Consider the following 20,274-nt stretch of genomic DNA (forward strand, 5'->3'; position numbering starts at 1 on the left):
ATGTCATCAACAGAGAGTTTGAAGTGACTGGGTCCACATCAGTCACAACTGAGGATATGTAACCCAGGGACTTTGAATTCAGAATCCCTTCAACTTCTGTGAAGACAGTCTGCAGGACCTCTTCTGTTACACTTTGCGGCCCTAAAGGGCCATTTTCAAGGAGCGAATGTCTCTCTCCCAGAACCCACCAAAATGGGGAGAACTTGGTGGGGAAAGAGAACCCCAACTGCTGAGCAGCAAGCTGTGCCTGTAGTTCAGGCTGCAGGGCATTAAAAGCTTCTTTCATCTCTCCCTCCTGCCTATGAAATTAGTGTCTTTATCAGAAAGCAGTTCAAATGGTTTTCCCCGGAGTGCTATGAATCGCCGGAGTGCCATAAGAAAGGAGTCTGTGTCCATGGTGGAGAGGAGGTCAAGATGGACTGCTCTAGTGGTGAGGCACTTAAATATGATGCCCCATTGCATCTCATTTCTTTGGACAACTTTAATAATGTATGGGCCAAAACAGTCCATGCCTGTTGAGTAGAATGGAGGCTGGTGAAGCCGGAGTCTTATAAGGGCCAAGTCTGCAATCATAGGTTTGCCTCTTCACTTCCACTTGCAATCAAGGCACCCTCGTTGGTACCGCTTAACTTCTTTTCTCCCCCGCAACATCCAGTATCGCTGGCGAACTTTGGCAAACACTCGTTCTGCTCCGGGATGGTATAATGTTTCATCCATATCCTTAATAATTAACTGAGTGATTTTGTAGTTAGGATCAAGCATAACTGGGTGGATAGTAGATTGGTCAAGGTAGGGACTGTGACAAAGACGATTCCCTTTATTTGTATCCAGAGCAGGAGCCAGAGTAATCAGATGGCTGGATTTCAGGAATGGGTTGTCTTCTTCCAATTAGGCCAGAAAACAATCTTGCTATACTTGTTGTAGTAACATTTTCTGCCCTCTCATAATCATCTACAGTGGTAGTGGCATCTGCTGACTCACGCAGAAATTGTGCTGTAAGGAGCTGCTTCAATGCATGTGTTGTGCCCTTAAACAAGGGGAATAGTGACAGATAAATGAAGAGGTCGACATGGCGCTCTTGCCTTCACTCGTCTGAATTGAGTAACTTACAAATGTGAACAGAAGCTGAATAACAACCATGCAATATGGCGAGACGTAGCACAAGCTAACACAGCAACAAAGTTCACTGGGAACTCATCAAAATAAGCATTCAAAAATTAACAACAATAAGTAAACAATCAATGATGACGTGTTACTGAGTTTAGGGAGTTTCGTGTGCAGTAATTACCTTAAACAAGGGGAATAGTGACAGATAAATGAAGAGGTCGACACGCCGCTCTTGCCTTCACTAGTCTGTATTGAGTGAGGGAAAGGGACGCACGGTTTCCCCTACTGAAATCCTAAGGCATTACCAGTGGATCAGTGCACAATCAATTCAGGCAAACCACTTACTCCTCAGCTCTGCATTTCTACTACATATTCTACAAAGCAACACAGTCAAAACAATAATAAAATGTTGTGAGGTAAAAGGAACAAAATTATAAAACTAAACAGAATCAAATTTCTTGTCCACTACACATGGAACTGCTCTGGATTAGGTAAAGGCAGTTTGAGTGGAGTGTTGAGATGTAGGCAGATAAATGGCTTCCGTAGCTCCTCGTCAATAACAGATGTAAGATGGGGTTTCTCTGCTAACGGATCTGGAGACTCATGGCGGAATGGGGGACCTTGGCACCAGCGACCTTGGTCACCTATATCAGACAGATGTCTTTCCCTTGAAATGTCGTCTGGTGGGTTGCTGGCGGAATCCACATATCTCCAGGCTAACAGGTCAGTCAAATCATGTATTTCAGTCGCACGAGTACCAACAAAGACTCTGAATCGATATATCTGACTTTAGCCACGCTAGTACTATAGTAGAGTCTGTTCATAGAATGACATGGTGGACAAGGACTGTCAGTTTGGTAGTAAGTACCTGTGCCAGCTGCGCCCCTGTCAATGTTGCACGTAATTCCAAGCGGGTATGGTCTGTTGCTTCTAGGATGCTACTCTGGAATGGGCTGTTGGGAAAGCAACTTCTACTCTCCCACGTGCACCTTCACTTCTGAGATGAGCCACAGATCCATAAGTTCACTCAGAAGCATCACAGAATATATGGACAACATGACAGATGCTTGCATCTATGGCAGAGCTGGTGTAGCAACAGGCTAAAGAAGTGGTTTGCAACTTGGGAAGTTCTTGCTCCCAGTCCTTCCAAGCATGGAGATCCTCTGGAAGGTTGGAGTCATCCTAATCTCTTCATGAAGCCCACATCTGCTGAACAATGATCTTATCTCATGTTGTGCATGGCACAATGTAACCAAGCGGATCATACTGACTTACTAAAACCTTGTAAATTGTACTTGGAGTCACTTGGGGGTGATCAACTGGGTGGAGCTAATAGCAAAGTCTATCTGATGCACAGTTCCAGTGGAGTCCAAATGCTGATTCTTGCACATTGGGCTTACCATGTGTTATCCAGAGTTCAGCCCTGATGGATGGAAGCTCTGAGGGGAGGTGGCTGATGATGGAGGGCTGGTTACTTGCTTATTGTCTCAACTCAAAACCTCCTCCAGCCAGAAGGCTCTGTAGTTTAACCACAAGTGCTGTGGCTTCAAATTCGGATGCCAAATTCTGGAGACAGTTGTCAACATAGAATAACTGCATCACAGTCTCACGAACATTCTCGCCTGGATGGCTGTGGTGTAACACATGTTTCTGTAGAGCAAAGACAGCGCAGCATGGGCTGCACATGGTGCCAAAGGGAAACTCTCTTCATTCATAGCAGGGGGGTCTTTACATTTACAATCCTGCAATGGCTGACTGGCTGGTCTTCCTTCAGAAGTCGGACCTGATGAAACAGTGCGTGGATGTTGTAAAGGGATGATGTCAATATCTTAACAGCACTGCCAGGAGGCGTAGCCCCAAAGTAGGTCCAGGAGAAGATCGTTTAGGCTTTGTCCCTGGAACTGTAAAGAGCAGTTAAATACAACTCAGTTCTTGCTGTTATGCTGCACCATGTTGTGTGGGATGTACCAACTAGTGGGAGAGTTCTCTGCTCCATGCTCAATTTTAACAACATCACCTTTCCTTTGTACTCTCTGAATCTGTGACTTGGACAACTGCTACTCTGTGCTGCAAAGCAGAGGGAGCACTGCCACCTTAGGTACAAACATCATGGGTATATTAGGAACCCGTAGGAGTGGCATGGCATCCTGTGAACTTCAAAAGAGCTACCATTCACGGAATTCTTGCAACAGCCCGAGTAAAATTACTACTATAGCCCTATGTTGTCTGTGGAGCGCAAATTCGGACAGGCTCCACTGGGGTGACCAAATGTGGGTGGTCTGATCCCATTAGCTGCCCTGGCTTAGCATGATCGATTTTCTGCAGTGACAAACCCCTGAGATGGTGATATCTCTGCTTGTGGGCGTCCACTGGGTGCGTTTGCTTGGCCAACCGAAGTGTCTTGGCAGTGAAAGGGGAACCCATCAGGCTAGCAATCACTAAAGTCCGTTTAAAGTGTCGGGCTTCAGGTGCTGATGTGTGTTGATGTGTAGGTGATCCCTTGAGAGCAACAGTCAAAATCGCACAACCACACTGGTACTGGGAATTCCACAGTGTTGTCCTTTAATAAATGTATTCTTCACCTTATAAAGCCCAGTGTAACAGCTTCTGCATTATCATACATGTAAATAAGCAGTGTTCATACAACCCGTAACATTACAAAGAGTTGGGGAGATAGAAAAATAGAGGTCCGCCTCGATCCATGTGTTCATCTTCCAACACGTTTCTCCCATGCTCTCTACAGAGGAGCGGTGGCGCACACTTGTGACATCACTAACCAAAGCTTAGACTGTCGTAATGAGACACCACACAATTACGACTGTTACAACTGGTAGATCTGCCAGGCCTGTCGAGCTGTGCACACCAAATCTATAATAGTTTTGGATTTTATATTATAGTTTTTTTTTTCATTCTAACTTTTTTCTCTAATTCAGTTTTAATTAGTTTTTAGAGTGGTTTTGCTCATTTTTTCTTAGCTTTTATTTTTTTGTTTAATGCTTAGTTTTAGTTTAGTTTTCATTAGTTTTACTATTAGTTTAAGTTTTTCATGCTTTATTCGTCTGTTGCAAGATTCAAGGTGCAAGAGTATTTATTGTGTAATAAGAACTCAACAAAAGCTTCCATTTAAAAAATTGCATTCAACAATCAACAACAAACTGTTCACAAGATAGCAGCATTATGTGCTAAATGTGTGTAATACTAAGGACAAATATGAACATCATGCGCCACGAGGCAACTGTTGTGATTTGGCGCTATATAAATAAAATTGAATTGAAAAGACATTAACAGGGAGAAACATAAAGAAAAACATAAACTCACAAACCCAATAAACTCTACAATAAACTCTCAACAAACTTCAGCTTCAGTATAGTAGATTAACAATACCTCGCATTGTGGTGTATAACATCAAAACAGAGCAAATGTTTGACAAAAACAAACTGAACTCTTTAAAGGAATCAAATCTCAAATACAGCTTTTCAAGATTGTGTGTGTTTGTATTTGCTTGTGTCACACAGGGGTGTGGCCATCCCTGCTTCAAAAACAAATTTATCAGCCCAACTTCCCACTTGCAGTGTATTAACTAGCCAGCAGTTACTTTTTTCTGATGAAAACAGTGTAGGGCTGCATAAAACGATTATTTTAGTAATCGAGTATTCTATCGATTATTCCAGCGATTAATCGAGTAATCGGATAAGAAATACTTTTTTTTATTAACAGTTTATCTGCATATTTTAACTTCCGTACTGCAGTTTCTCGCCATGTGAACAAACAGCGGTGAATGGAGCAGCTACAAAGTTCTCTTTTCTTCACCTTAACACTTGCTGATCAGGTGCTTGATGAAGGACCTCCAGCTGTTTCACAGATTTAATGGTGGTTACTAAAAGAAAAAGCTGCTGTTTTGGACGCTGGAAAAACGTTTCCTTTTTCACTACTTGAACTCACCGTCACAGCTTCGCCTCTTTGCGCTTGCGCAGTTAAAACCGCTGCCTGCTATGAGTGTTTTGAAAAACTAGTGGCTGCGGGAGCCATGGCGCATGTGTGAGTAATGGTGTAATGCTTTGTATTCACAAGCATTCTCGAAAATACGTTTCTACTGCAGGTCTATATTTAGTCACTAATAAGGGATTAAAGTATAAAAAATATTTTGAAGGAGCCCCTCGGTTCTGGGGGGGCGGGCCTTCCGGTACCGAACCATCGCTAGTGCTAATGGCCCGCGCTCGCTAGCAAACCAGTTCTGGTAGCTACAGCTGAAGTAAAGACAAAAATAGCAGCTGAAATTCTCAGCGAGCACAACACACACAGACACACAGAGAGCAGTGGAGGCGTGGAAATGCATGTCAGTGACAGTTGCCACCCGTCCCGTAAAGTACGAAACACGGCATGTTACGGAGCCGTATTCCACGGAGTCCCGTAACATACGGGGTTCTGTATTTTACGAGACAGGTGGCAACTCTAGTGATGATCCACTCTGTGTTAAATGAAATCCATCGCAGCGACGGAGAGCTTTTTAGAATGTGTGCTTGTGTATACGTGAGTGATTCACACTCCAGTCCAGTAGGTGGCAGTAATGCAGTTCTATGTTGGTTTGCCAGCCCCCAATAAACCCACAAATAAACGTCAGCACTAATGCTGCTAATGCTAGTGAGGAGCGCCGCTTACACTGAGACAGCTGAGCGCTGCAGAGTTTAAACGAAGCATCGACACAGTAAATTTGTGTCGATAAATTTTTAGAATCGATTTAATCGAGTTAATCGATGAATCGTTGCAGCCCTAAAACAGTGTATTATGGTTGTCACCTTGCTGTATGGCTGTGATGCTGGTTTTCTGTCGGAGCTGTTCAGAAACGCTAGCTTGGTTAGATACTCACTAATTAGAGTTCTGTGCTGGGTCTTTGCTGGGTCTATGTATGCAACCTATGTAACTGGCCGACGTCATGTTTGTGTGAGCTGCATTATGTGTGCTAATTACCTTGTGGTCTTGTGCTGGTGTTTTATATGTGGTGTTGGCCAACAGAAACCAAAAATGGTGGGACTCTTTCTTGTCCTTGCTCTTTTTTTTTTTGCTTGCTTACTGCAAACACGGTGGCGCAGTGGTTAGCACTGTCGCCTCACAGTTAGAATAACATCTAGAAGGCTCGATTCCACCTTGGCCCAGGTCTCTTTCTCGCTGTGTGGAGTTTGCATGTTCTCCCTGTGTTTGCGTGGGTGTCCTCTGGGTACTGTCGTTTCCTCCCACAGTCCAAAGACATGCAGTTACTGGGGTTAGGTTAATTGGCAACTCTAGCCAATTAACTAGCCCCTCCCCCCCTCCACAACCCTGAACAGGATAAATGGAAGAGAATGGATGGATGGATGGCTGCAAACATACACTGCCTGGCCAAAAAAAAAGTTGCCACCTGGATTTAACTAAGCAAATAGGTACGAGCCCCCTATTGGATAATTATTGCATGGATGATTATCTTTCAGCTAGCAACAAGTTATTTAACCCCAACTGGTGCAATGAGTTGCTTCTCATTTCTTAAACAACCATGTTGAAAGACACATCATGTGGTCATGGAAAAGATGTCAGTCTGAGAAGGGTCAAATCATTGCATCAAGCAGAGAAAACACCTAAGGAGATTGCAGAAACTACTAAAATTGGATTAAGAACTGTCCAACGCATTATTAAAAACTGGAAGGATAGTGGGGACCCATTGTCTTCGAGGAAGAAATGTGAAAAAATCCTGAATGATTGTGACAGGTGATCACTTAAACGTTTGGTGAAATAAAATCTAAGAAAAACAACAGTAGCACTCAGGGCTGTTTAATAGTGAAAGTAAGAGCATTTCCACATGCACAATGTGAAGGGAACTCAAGGGATTGAGACTGAAGAGCTGTGTAGCCTTAAGAAATAGGGCTGCAACAATTCCTTGAGTAACTTGAATAATCGATTATAAAAAATCCTCGAAGCAAATTTTCGATGATTCGTTTAACCCTACAGTGCTCAGGTGTCTCCGTCTAAGTGGAGCATTTCACCCACATCAGCACCATTAGGGGCTTGACACACGGGGAGCGATGTCGCTCGCTCTCCATTCATTTCCTATGGAGCTTGTGCGATGAGGCGACAGTTGCTTGCCCTCCTCCAGCTAAGCAACCGGCGACATTCGTGCATGTGAAATTTCGAGCTCTTACACGTAGATGTGTACACAAAGCCAGAAGAGCGACCATCACACATTGTCCCGGAGAGATATGATTACCAGCCCAAGGCCGGCTAGGGAGCCAAATTCCTGATAATGCAGATGTTGTTTTGGAACAGGCTGCTTGTTTTTTTTTCAACAGCCTTCAGTTTCACTGGGGAACCCATTCAGTAAATCCAATATTCCAAATTCCCAAATATGGGACTCTGATGCTTTTCCCAACTTTTGCTGTTGCCATTATTTTGCAGACTGGCGCGATGAGCAGACACTCACACAGTGAGGTGCTGTATGGTGTTTGTTTTGATAACAATAACCTTGGTGCAGACTGGTCTCTCAGCTCCAGCAGTTGAGTAGACAATGCATTGTAGACACTATTCAGCTGATTAATAGTGCCATTGAGATGTTTGAGCTGTCCATGTAATTGCTCTGTCTCCTTTGCAGCTTGGCTGCTAAGCATCATCATCCTCTGTTCACTTTCTCTGACAGCGCCTCATTATGTAGCCTCAGCTGGTGCATGGCTTGAAGCAGAACCTACTTCTCACTTTTCAGTCTCTTATTCTCCTGCTGTAGTCTCTGATGCCTCAACCAGATAACAGGAAACTGTCCTGAGTTATAGGGGACTCAGATTGGATGTATCTATGAGCTCCGTCAGGCTCCTCCTCATCTGTTGGACATGGAGGCAGAGTGTGTGCTAACCTGGGGACCGGTGTATTCCGGTGGGCAGGGAGAGTAGGCTGTCTCCTAGCATGCTAGCATTTTTATTACAGATGATCAGAATCTGGCTCGAAGGACTATTTACAGTGGTGGACACAATAACCCACTATCTCTAGAACATGGTAACAATGCTTTCCCCTTGTAATATGGTCCGGTCGGAGACATGATATGATGTCACATTAGGTTAGAATGCTGCCACACAACAAGCACACACTCTGGCAGACTAGTATAAAAGACCCATGAATTCACCCAAGTGCTGCTCTGACATGTGGGGTATAGAGGCTTTGTTGGCACCAACAGGTGTAAATATTACCACAATTAACTTTTTTGGATACATAATTAACCCCCCGCATCCACTGACACCACTATGTGATTTTATGTGACCTACGAGTTCGTTCCTGAGATGCTGTCAGTCCCAATTGCTTCTACTTTGTTATAATACCACTAACAGTTGACTGTGGAATATTTAGTAGTGAGGAAATTTCCTGTAGAGAATTATTATCCTACAGAGAATAAGAAGGACAAGAGGAACAACATTGTCATCCCATATGTGTCAGGCTTGTCAGAGAAACTCAAACCAAGTCACACCCTAAGGCAAAAACTGGTTCATCACAAGGACAAACCCCCCAAACACAAGATCAGCAATGTAGTGTATGCTGTCCAGTGCAGTGAAGAGTGCTTGGACCTCTACATTGGAGAAACTAAACAGCGTCTTCACAAACGAATGGCGCAACATAGAAGAGCCACCTCGACAGGACAAGATTCAGCTGTACATCTGCATCTGAAGGAAAAAGGGCACTCTTTTGAGGATGCCAATGTTCACATTTTGGACAGGGAAGACAGATGGTTTGAAAGAGGAGTGAAAGAAGCCATCTATGTCCACTGTGAAAAACCATCATTGAACAGAGGAGGTGGATTACATCACCAACTTTCCCCTGCTTACAGTGCTGTCCTGAGCTCCCTTCCCAGACGTCTCAACCCCCATTCACACCTTTGTTCCAGTGACCTCAATAGGCCACATGAAACAATAGAGCGAAGTCCTAAATTGGTTTCAACTGAAACCACTGATTGAAATGACCCACGCCTCCCTTCACACCTGGGCACATGTGTTTACGCACATGATCAATAGAGGGTCATAACCACCTCCAGGGGACTACGCCCACAGGGGTTTAAATACCTGGGTCTCTCCACCATTTGGTTGAGAACTGAAGAAGCCTTTCGGATGAGAGGTGAAACGTCTTCAAGAAACAAAAAGAAGTCCAGTCGCCTTTTTTCAAGCTCCAGAGCATGGACTGTTGCATAATTATCTGAAACACTGGTTGCTATTGAAGCCTGAATGATACTGCATGTATACTCAAATTGAAGTACTTCTTCATTGTTGATTAGTTGTGAGATGAAATGGAAAAAGTGTTTTGTGTGTTTATATTTTTGTTGAGTGTACATAGGGTATGAAATGTTGCTGAATGGTTCCTGTGAACCAAAACTGTAATTTGTGATAGGCTGTAATTGTACCTTGCTTATTCATAATGCTAATGCTATAGTCTGGAGTCCCACTTCGACCCATTATCAGCAGTATAAACTCGGTCACCTATAACATTTCCAAACACCTCGCCACCATCTTATCACCGCTTGTTGGCATCACACCCCACCACATTGAAAACTCTACAGATTTTACTAACAAGGTCCAGAATCTTGTACTGGATCCAGATGAAACCATGGTGTCCTTTGATGTGGTTTCACTTTTCACTTGCATACCTACAACTGAGGCAGTGGAGACCGTCAGAAGACGACTACAGGAAGACGATTCCTTACTGAACAGAACCAGCTTCACCCCAGATCAGATTTGTGCACTTTTAGATCTCTGCCTTACCACAACATATTTTAAATACAATGATGGATTCTACAGACAGAAGCATGGATGTGCCATGGGCTCCCCAGTGTCTCCCATTGTAGCCAACCTTTACATGGAGGAAGTGGAAAGTAAAGCTCTTGGTTCTTTCAAAGGGATGGCACCTAGCCACTGGTACAGATATGTAGATGACACCTGGGTCAAAATCAAAACCCAAGAAGTAGAAGCCTTCACTCCTCACATTAACTCAGTGGATAAATACATACGTTTTACCAGGGAGGACACCAGAGATAACAAGTTACCATTCCTGGACTGTGCGGTGCTTATCGAGGAAGATGGAAGCCTCAACATTGAAGTTTACCGGAAGCCCACACACACAGACCAGTATCTCCTCTTTGACTCCCACCACCCTCTGGAACACAAACTTGGGGTGATCAGGACCCTACAACACCGTGCGGAAAGTGTTCCCTCTAAGGCAGAAGGGAAGCATAAGGAACACACACACATTAAGAAAGCCCTCAAAACATGTGGTTACCCCAACTGGGCCTTCATCAAATCAGCTAAGATGCACAGGAATGAAGGCCAAACACAAACTACAGAGAATGGGAAGGACAAGAGGAACAACATTGTCATCCCATATGTGGCAGGCTTGTCAGAGAAACTCAGAAGAATTTTCTCCAAGCATGACATCTCAGTATACTTCAAACCAAGTCACACCCTAAGACAAAAACTGGTTCATCCCAAGGACAAACCCGCCAAACACAAGATCAGCGATGTAGTGTATGCTGTTCAGTGCAGTGAAGAGTGCTCGGACCTCTACATTGGTGAAACCAAACAGCCTCTTCACAAACGAATGGCACAACATAGAAGAGCCACCTCGACAGGACAAGATTCAGCAGTACATCTGCATCTGAAGGAAAAAGGGCACTCTTTTGAGGATGCCAATGTTCACATTCTGGACAGGGAAAACAGATGGTTTGAAAGAGGAGTGAAAGAAGCCATCTATGTCCACTGTGAACAACCATCATTGAACAGAGGAGGTGGATTACGTCACCAACTTTCCCCCGCTTACAGTGCTGTCCTGAGCTCCCTTCCCAGACGTCTCAACCCCCATTCACACCTTTGTTCCAGTGACCTCAATAGGCCACAGGAAACAATGGAGCGGAGTCCTAAATTGGTTTCAACTGAAACCACTGATTAAATATGACCCACGCCCCCTTCACACCTGGGCACATGTGTTCACGCACATGATCAATAGAGGGTCATAACCACCTCCAGGGGACTACGCCCACAGGGGTTTAAATACCTGGGTCTCTCCACCATTTGGTTGAGAACTGAAGAAGCCTTTCGGATGAGAGGTGAAACGTCTTCAAGAAACAAAAAGAAGTCCAGTCGCCTTTTTCAAGCTCCAGAGACTACTATGACCTGGATGACTGAGAATCTACACAGAAATATCAATTAATGATTAAATGCAGAGTGGAGTATAAACAAAGTAAATAAGGTGTATGAGAAACAGTGCATTATGTGAACCCCCCAGCAGCCTAGGCCTATAGCAGCATAACTAAGAGATGGTTCAGGGTCACCTGATCCAGCCCTAACTATAAGCTTTATCATAAAGGAAAGTTTTAAGCCTAATCTTAAAAATAGAGAGGGTGTCTGTCTCCCGAATCCAAGCTGGAAGCTGGTTCCACAGAAGAGGCGCCTGAAAGCTGAAGGCTCTGCCTCCCATTCTACTCTTAAGCATCCTAGGAACCACAAGTAAGCCAGCAGTCTGGGAGCGAAGTGCTCTATTGGGGTGATATGGTACTATGAGGTCTTTGAGATAAGATGGTGCCTGATTATTCAAGACCTTGTATGTGAGGAGAAGAATTTTAAATTCTATTCTAGATTTAACAGGGAGCCAATGAAGAGAAGCCAATATGGGAGAAATCTGCTCTCTCTTTCTAGTCCCTGTCAGTACTCTAGCTGCAGCATTTTGGATCAGCTGAAGGCTTTTCAGTGAGCTTTTAGGACAGCCTGATAATAATGAATTACAATAGTCCACCCTAGAAGTAATAAATGCATGAATTAGCTTTTCAGCATCACTCTGAGAAAGGATGTTTCTAATTTTAGAAATATTGCGCAAATGCAAAAAAGCGGTCCTACATATTTGTTTAATATGTGCATTGAAGAACATATCCTGGTCAAAAATGACTCAAAGATTTCTCACAGTGTTACTGGAGGCCAAAGTAATGCCATCCAGAGTAAGGCACCAAGCTCCCACCAGGTACTGAAATACCACTGTACACCTCAGTGCGGTCCTTTCTCCTGAATCGCTGAAGAACTTGCTTTGATTAATCAATGATGCAGTCACCCAGACTCAAAACTAAACTAAGCTTTAGTATATAACAGTGAATGAACAACTGTAGCCATTTTGCCCGTATCAGTGTCTGCAGCACTGTTCCTGCAGCTGCTCATTCATATGTTTGAGGGGTCCAGCACTTTTTTAACTGCAGTAAACTGGCACTGTGTGCATCTGTGGTGTGAGCCACTTTAAAAAAATAGCTGTGAGAGGCACTGTGACTATATATTCCTCTATTTCTGAATAACACTGCTTTCTGGGATTACATTAAAAACTGACACATACCACAAGTGCAGTAAATGATGCTAAGAGTACGGCTAGCTTTGTATCAAACTTTGTAAAAGCACTACCTGCATGAAGCTCTTGTTGCCACAGCTCCTAGTCCACCACCTTGTACCCCACTCGCCTGTACATGATCCACATCAACAACTTGATTACATCTTGTCATGTTGATTGTAGCAACTTAATCCATTTATCCAAAAAGTTTCAGGTGGAGCTCCTGTGATATATGACTTTGAGACTCTCAGTGTGCTGGGTAAATGAATCCCGGTAGATCAATGAGCTGCGGGACCGGTAAAACCAGAGGTAGTGGGTTTGTGTGGCTGTGAGCTTGCAAGGCACAAACCTCCGCCAAGGCCACAGGGTCACTGACGCTGTAATACGTGTATCTAAATACTGTGAAATAATCTTTCATCTTTCACAGACAACAATAACCCCCTATCCCGCAATAGTGAAGAATCCTTAAAAAAATTGCTGGATCCAGATCGTGATCCAGATCACCGCCAAAATTTAATCACTTCTTCCTCTTGTCATTTCCAACCACTCCACAAAATTTCATCGAAATCCTTTCATAACTTTTGGAGTAATCCTGCTGACAAACAAACAGACAGACAAACAAACCAACGCGACCGAAAACATAACCTCCTTGGCGGAGGTAACAAAACCTGTCCCACGATGAGCATTTTACTGACCATTAGAAAGATCAGAGGACATCATCAACAGTATTACAATGCACCATGTAAGCTGTTTTTGCCTCCAAACTCCAGCAACACAAGAAAAATTTCAAAATGGAACAATGAACAAAGGGAACTGGAAAAGACCACAGCACTGGGAATGAATATATTATGTTTTCTTTATTAGAATATGTTAATGGGAGACTGAGCTTCCTTTCCTTACAAGTCAGTCAATAAGTATTTATGAAAGTGCTGCAGAGCAACTATGTGTTATTGTACAGAAACACACATTTATTATTGCTATTGTTTAACTGAAGTGCAAGCAGAGGCAGCGGTTACTAGGATCTTCTTCTTTTGCCTGCTCCCTTTAGGGGTTGCCACATTGTCTGCCTCCATCCCACTCTATCCCCTTCCTCCTCTGTCACACCAACTCTCTGCATGTCCTCCTTCACTACATCCACAATGAAACTCCACTGAGGTCTTCCTCTTTTCCACCTGCCTGGCAGCTCAACATCCTTTGTCCAATATATCCACTATTCCTCCTCTGCACATGTGCAAACCATCTCAGCCTTGGCTCTCTATCTTTGTCTCAACCTGAGCTGTCCCTCTGATGTACTCATTTCTAATCTTGTCCATTCTACCTCCTTACTAGCCATATATTATAACAGGTCTCATTACAGTCTTGTAAACCTTCCCTTTGACTTTTGGTCACTGAACACTCCACTGGACCTTTGTGTGTGAACTGCTGAGCAAATTCAGGGACTCCTTGATAAGCAGGAGTACTTTTTTCCCCTTCTGATTTATTCCAAATTTTTTGGAGCAAATTAAAACTTTATCAAAACTTGAAACATCACTGGCTTCATTTGAAAAAAAAAAAAAAAAAAGCTTCTGCCCAGAAGTTTGAAATTAGGGTCACTGAGGTGGTGTGTTTCAGCTTTCTCTATGTACAGCAGAAAATCAGCAAACAATGTTGCTTCAAATCAAAGGTTGCACTAATCTCTGTCAGGAATACTGTATTTGTTGTTTTCAAGCTGTGAGTCTGTCTCTCTCCCTTTGTCTGTGTATGTGGTCTAGGAGACACCTATAGCAGGAACTACCACAGGTGTGATATTCAGTACCATGGCAAGTGTTGCCTGTCTGCCTGTCTATGTGTGAACCGAGTTTGTCTACTCAATAGCTTCACAACACTTTAAAAAAAACTTGATGTATTTGAGATCACGATGAAGTTTGAGTATGAAGATGAGTGTTGCCAGCATGGCTGGTGTGACACCATCCGAAGATGGTCTCTGGTTTTAAATACTGAGGTGTCTTTTGCAAGAGCTTCATGTGAGCAGTAGATGTAAGAGAGAATTCAGCATTTTGATGCAACATTAACTCCACTTTGACTTCCCATTTTGGTGTGCAAAAATAACTGCTTCTCTTTGGCTTGCTAACTGTTTGGCAGTCATTAACTTCCTTTGCATTTGGTCCAGTGCCAAATGAAGTTCAGCACTGGACACAAAACTAAAAGTTCACATGTATGATTTTCAATTCATATAGCAGGAAATCAGCTTTTGTCATTTTGGTCTGCAAAAATATTTTCATCACTATAGCTTGATAAACGTATCACTCCTTTCTTCAGACAGTCATTAAATCTGTTTGCTATGTACATGCCATTTGACACTGCACACAAAGCTTATATATGACTTGCGCTAGCACAGAGCATATGACCTTAGAATAACTATGTGGACCTGCAAACTAGTGAGCTGAAACGGGCACATATTTGCTGCACACGGAAGGGTTAATTCTCAGGGTCTATCTTGAAGGTTAAAATTTAATTAGATGTTAATTTAAGAATAATTTGAGCGTAACAGCAGCACACAATCTCATATTAGTTACAACATAATAATAAGTTATGGTCATAAACGGACATGAATGCAGGAACTGTATACTGCAGTCTGACTTGTGGTTTTTATTCTTCACCTCTCAGACCATTAATATAACCACGATTGCAGCAGGCCATGGCCTTGGTGTGGCTTGCGACACACTCATCTCTCAGGTGAGCAAACCACATTATATGTATATTATTGTTTCAGTAGTTCAATTCTAATATCATGCAATCAAAATAATTTCCCATCAGCATCATTTATCTTTTGCAGACATTTGGAAGTAAGAACATGAAACGCGTGGGAGTGATTCTCCAAAGGGGTTCCCTGATCCTGCTGCTGTTTTGTCTGCCATGTTGGGCTATTCTCATCAACTCTTACAACTTACTGATCCTCATGCACCAAGAGGAAGAGGTGGCGAGGTAAAGTCATGGCTTATAAAGCTCATATACACACACACACACACACACACACACACACACACACACACACACACACACACACACACACACACACACACACACACACACACACACACACACACAGGTGCTGGTCATAAAATTAGAATATCATGAAAAAGTTGGTTTATTTCAGTAATTCCATTCAAAAAGTGAAACTTGTATATTATAGTCATTCGTTACACACAGACTGATATGTTTCAAATGTTTGTTTCTTTTAATTTTGATGATTATAACTGACAACTAATAAAAACCCCAAATTCAGTATCTCAGAAAATTAGAATATTGTGAAAAGGTTCAATATTGAGGACACCTGGTGCCACACTCTAATCAGCTAATTAACTCCAAACACCTGTAAAGGCCTTTAAATGGTCTCTCAGTCTAGTTCTGTAGGCTACACAATCATGGGGAAGACTGCTGACTTGACAGTTGTCCAAAAGACGACCACTGACACGTTGCACAAGGAGGGCAAGACACAAAAGGTCATTGCTAAAGAGGCTGACTGTTCACAGAGCTCTGTGTCCAATAGAGAGGCGAAGGGAAGGAAAAAAATGTGGTAGAAAAAAGTGTACAAGCAATAGGGATAACTGCACCCTGGAGAGGATTGTGAAACAAAACCCATTCAAAAATGTGGGGGAGATTCACAAAGAGTGGACTGCAGCTGGAGTCAGTGCTTCAAGAACCACCACACACAGACGTATGCAGACATGGGTTTCAGCTGTCGCAGTCCTTGTGTCGAGCCACTCTTGAACAAGAGACGGCGTCAGAAGCGTCTCGCCTGGGCTAAAGACAAAAAGGACTGGACTGCTGCTGAGTGCTCCAAAGTTATGTTCTCTGATCAAAGTAAATTTTACATTTCCTTTGGAAATCAAGGTCCCAGAGTCTGGAGGAAGAGAGGAGAGGCACAGAATCTACGTTGCTTGAGGTCCAGTGTAAAGTTTCCACAGTCAGTGGGGTGCCATGTCATCTGCTGGTGTTGGTCCACTGTGTTTTCTGAGGTCCAAGGTCAACGCAGCCACCTACCAGGAAGTTTTAGAGCACTGCATGCTTTCTGCTACTGACCAACTTCATGGAGATGCAGAGTTTGTGTATTATTATTGTGAAGAGGAAGATGTGATACACCAGACCCAACAATTCAGTAGAGCTGAAGGCCACTATCAGGGCAACCTGGGCTCTCATAACACCTGAGCAGTGCCACAGACTGATCGACTCCATGCCACGCTGCATTGCTGCAGTAATCCAGGAAAAAGGAGCCCCAACTAAGTACTGAGTGCTGTACATGCTCATACTTTTCAGATGGCCAACATTTCTAAAAATCCTTTTTTTGTATTGGTCATAAGTACACTACACGTCTCGCATGTTGACACAGCTTTGTTGGGAGCAGGAAGACAGCAGAAAGAGAGGGGTTGGCCAGTCTCAACAGGTCTCAATTTATAGCTGGCACTCCTCAGGCTCCAGCCAATGGTCAGCCGCCACCTGGAACTTGAATAGCCATGAGCACAGAAAAGAAGCACAAAAACACATTATCAGCCCCACCTGGAGGTGCAAACACAATTCATCAAAACGCCAGGTCATACAACAGTGCTGATGTATTTTCCTGCTCTGCATGCATTTACAGGTGCTTGTTTGAGCTGGAAGTGAATTATTGTCTTTGTGTTTGCTTCACTAAATGAAAATCCCTTTGTTTGCTTCCCCCTCAGAATTGCCCACATCTATGTGATGGCATTTCTACCAGCTATTCCAGTGAGTGTAACGAACTGACCCCTCCTCCTCCACACACACACACACACACACACACACACACACACACACACACACACACACACACACACACACACACACACACACACACACACACACACATACCCCAAGCCTGAAAAAAATATTGTGTATAGCCATTTTTGCTCAGTACAGATTGCACTTTTTTCCATATTGTCTCTCTCTACTACAGGCTGTGTTTCTGCACCAGCTGCAGGTTGCCTACCTGCAAAACCAAGTAAGTTCATGAGAGGAAACAAGTGCACTTCTGGTATGCAGGAACCGGCAGACAGAACAAAAAGGGAATGTTTCATCTTGTGTCATGTAAAATTTTAGAAATATTACACAAGGGGTCATGCTGCGCCATTTCAGCTGTTTAGCCACACTACAAGCTAATAGTGTTATGCATCCTCATGACTCTGGTGGGTCTCCTTTAATACTCTTGTAAGGTTCAGGTTTTCAGTGAAAGGGATGTAAGATTGCATACACTTCCATGCAATTTTTATTTAGCCATTTTTGTCCTTCTCATGATGAACTGCAAGAGCTCTGAAGACCCCCTTTTTTCAAGTTCACCTGTCAGGCAAATAATTTCATCCAGTCACTACTTTGATTCAGGACCAAACACATTATAAGCAGCTAATGTGCAGCATCAGCAAGATGATGAAGCTGCATGGCTGTAGCCTCTTAGTCTAGTTACCAATGATGTGCTATATCTACCTGAATTTCCCTTAGGGAAATAAGTAAAATAAATTATTTTGCTGCATGAATGTTGGCTCTGCACATTGGATTGGTAATCATGTCTTTTTTAAAATCTTTCAGGGGATCATATTCCCACAGATGTACACAGCAGGAATAGCGAATGTTTTTAATGTGGGCTTCAACTACATTTTGATCTTCAGCCTCAATTTGGGTGTTGTGTAAGTGCGTCACACTGCCTCCTCTTGCCTTTTAATTTTTGATGGACGTGATATGGAGTTAAGCATTAAGTGGCTTGAAAGATAAACTACACTAGTTAAATACCTTTGGGTTTCAAAAACAGTAAAATACTTTGTCACTGCTATGTTCAGTACACTGTAGTCCAAACAGGGGAGTGAAAGAAGAAGAAAATTTTTTTTTTTTTTTGCTAAAACAGAGTCAGCAATGCACTGATGTTTATTATTTTTATTTGAGAGCGGGAGGCAGCATAGGGTAAAGGAAGAAGAAAGTGTGCTGACAGGAGTTACTCCAGCTGGACAAACACTTGATTCATCAGGCAGATGACTCAACCAATCAGGCCTCTCTATGTGGGCCTTGTTTCTCCCTCCCCTCACGTTTATCAAACACTGATTCCTGCTAATTGCAAAGTCTTATACTCAGATCATCAGAACTCTACTGTGCCAAACCACAGTTTCTTTCAGTGTTTCAGTCCATTCCTCCTCAGTGAAGCCCTGTGTTTCTGATTACAGACTAAAGGTGTAATCATGGTTACTGTAACTGCACATACCTCTGAGAACCACAGGTATAAAGATGTTTTATCACATGTGTTTTCAGTGGATCAGCAATTGCTAACAGCCTCTCTCAGATCACCATCTGCCTGCTGCTGTTTGGTTACATCAGATGGAGGAACCTCCATCAGCAGACATGGGGAGGTGAGTTCTACACAAAATACCAAGTGAACAAATCTCTTTCTGCAAATAATCTGGGCCAAAATGTGAATGATGCATGTAATTTTCTGCAAACCTTGCAGGTTGGTCCACTGAATGTCTGCAGGAATGGGGTTCTTATATGAAGCTGGCTATTCCGAGTGCACTTATGACCTGCTTTGAATGGTGGATCTGGGAGCTTGGAGGTTTCTTTGCTGGTCAGTGTTATTTACTAGGCACACACACATGCACACATATATGCACACAAATGGCCCAGTACAAACACTTGTTTAAAACACATTTTCTCAAGAACCCCTCCAATGAAAATCCCGCAGTTTTTTTTAACCTATTATATACTGTATAATCACCATGGCAGAGCATTTCTGCCTTGGAACTGAAGTGTACCAATGACAGTGTCTCAGAAACCCAGATTCAGGCTGTAAGGGAACAAATCTAAGGAAACAGTACCATCTACTTGCCGGTTTTGGTTAACTTGTCAACTGACCTCTGGGGAAAAAGGCTTATCTGTCATTAAAAATACATTAACTGTGTGTTTCATGGTCCTGGGCCTCATGCTCAGCATTTTGTGTTTTTCTTTTTAGGTTCTGTTTTCATTGTTTGTTTCATTGTTGTTCATTGTTTGGAGTCCTGGTTGTTATGTTCCAGTTTTCTTATGGTTTTGGTTCTTAGTTCATTTTAGGTTATAGGTCTTATTAGTTACAGACATTTATATGGATCCCTACTCCCCGTGTTGTCTTTCCTGTGTCTCTGTTTTCCAGTGTTTGTTTGTCTCTTTGTCTTTGTCCCTTGTCTCTTCTGTATTTTATTCCTCGTGTTCTGTCAAGTCTGCGTGTGTGTCATGGTTGGTCACTGACTGTTTTGTTTTGATAGTCCTGTCTTCCCTGTGCTTTGTGTTTGGGTTTACTTCCTTTGTGTTATTAGTTGCATTTGGTTCACCTGTTGGTCCCTGCTGTCTCCACTCTGCCAATTACCTCGTGTGTATTTAAGCCCTCAATTTTTTCTGTCCCTTGTTGCATTGTTGTCTGTGTCTCTCCTACCTGTGTGTTCCCCAGTTTACTGCCCACCTCCTAGGATTGCTATTTTGCTTTCAGTTCAGCTTTGGTTGAGTTTTGTTATTGTATTTTGGGTTTTTGCATTGTATGAGATGATACCAGCATTAACTGTTTTGAGTCAAGCTCTGCTTCATGCGTCCGGCGTTGGGGTCCAACCCTGCTTGCCACACAGCCTAACCATGATGGTGTGATAATTGGAGGTTGGAGTTGGAGAGGAGCATATTTGCATATTCACAGATCTACACACAAAGGAAGCAAATGTTCCACTATAGGGCATGAAAGAATTATTTCATAGAATAAACATGTAAATAATGTAAATTCTGATGAAGGGGTTGAGTTTAAGTGATTTAATGAATGCC

The 20,274-nt window shown here is 43.0% G+C and overlaps 1 protein-coding gene across 1 annotated transcript in view; it reads left to right on the forward strand.

Moving 5' to 3' along the window:
• The window catches only part of LOC115792102 (multidrug and toxin extrusion protein 1-like), a 34,803-nt gene that overhangs the window by 7,025 nt on the left and 7,504 nt on the right, over positions 1-20,274 (forward strand). The window contains exons 3-9 of the mRNA XM_030746500.1: positions 15,109-15,177; positions 15,278-15,426; positions 17,163-17,205; positions 17,414-17,458; positions 18,040-18,137; positions 18,751-18,848; positions 18,947-19,060. Coding sequence (XP_030602360.1) covers positions 15,109-15,177; positions 15,278-15,426; positions 17,163-17,205; positions 17,414-17,458; positions 18,040-18,137; positions 18,751-18,848; positions 18,947-19,060 — 616 coding nt within the window. The remainder of the gene's footprint in view (positions 1-15,108; positions 15,178-15,277; positions 15,427-17,162; positions 17,206-17,413; positions 17,459-18,039; positions 18,138-18,750; positions 18,849-18,946; positions 19,061-20,274) is intronic.

The sequence above is a fragment of the Archocentrus centrarchus genome, chromosome 14 (assembly GCF_007364275.1).
Source record: "Archocentrus centrarchus isolate MPI-CPG fArcCen1 chromosome 14, fArcCen1, whole genome shotgun sequence".
Lineage (NCBI taxonomy): Eukaryota > Metazoa > Chordata > Actinopteri > Cichliformes > Cichlidae > Archocentrus > Archocentrus centrarchus.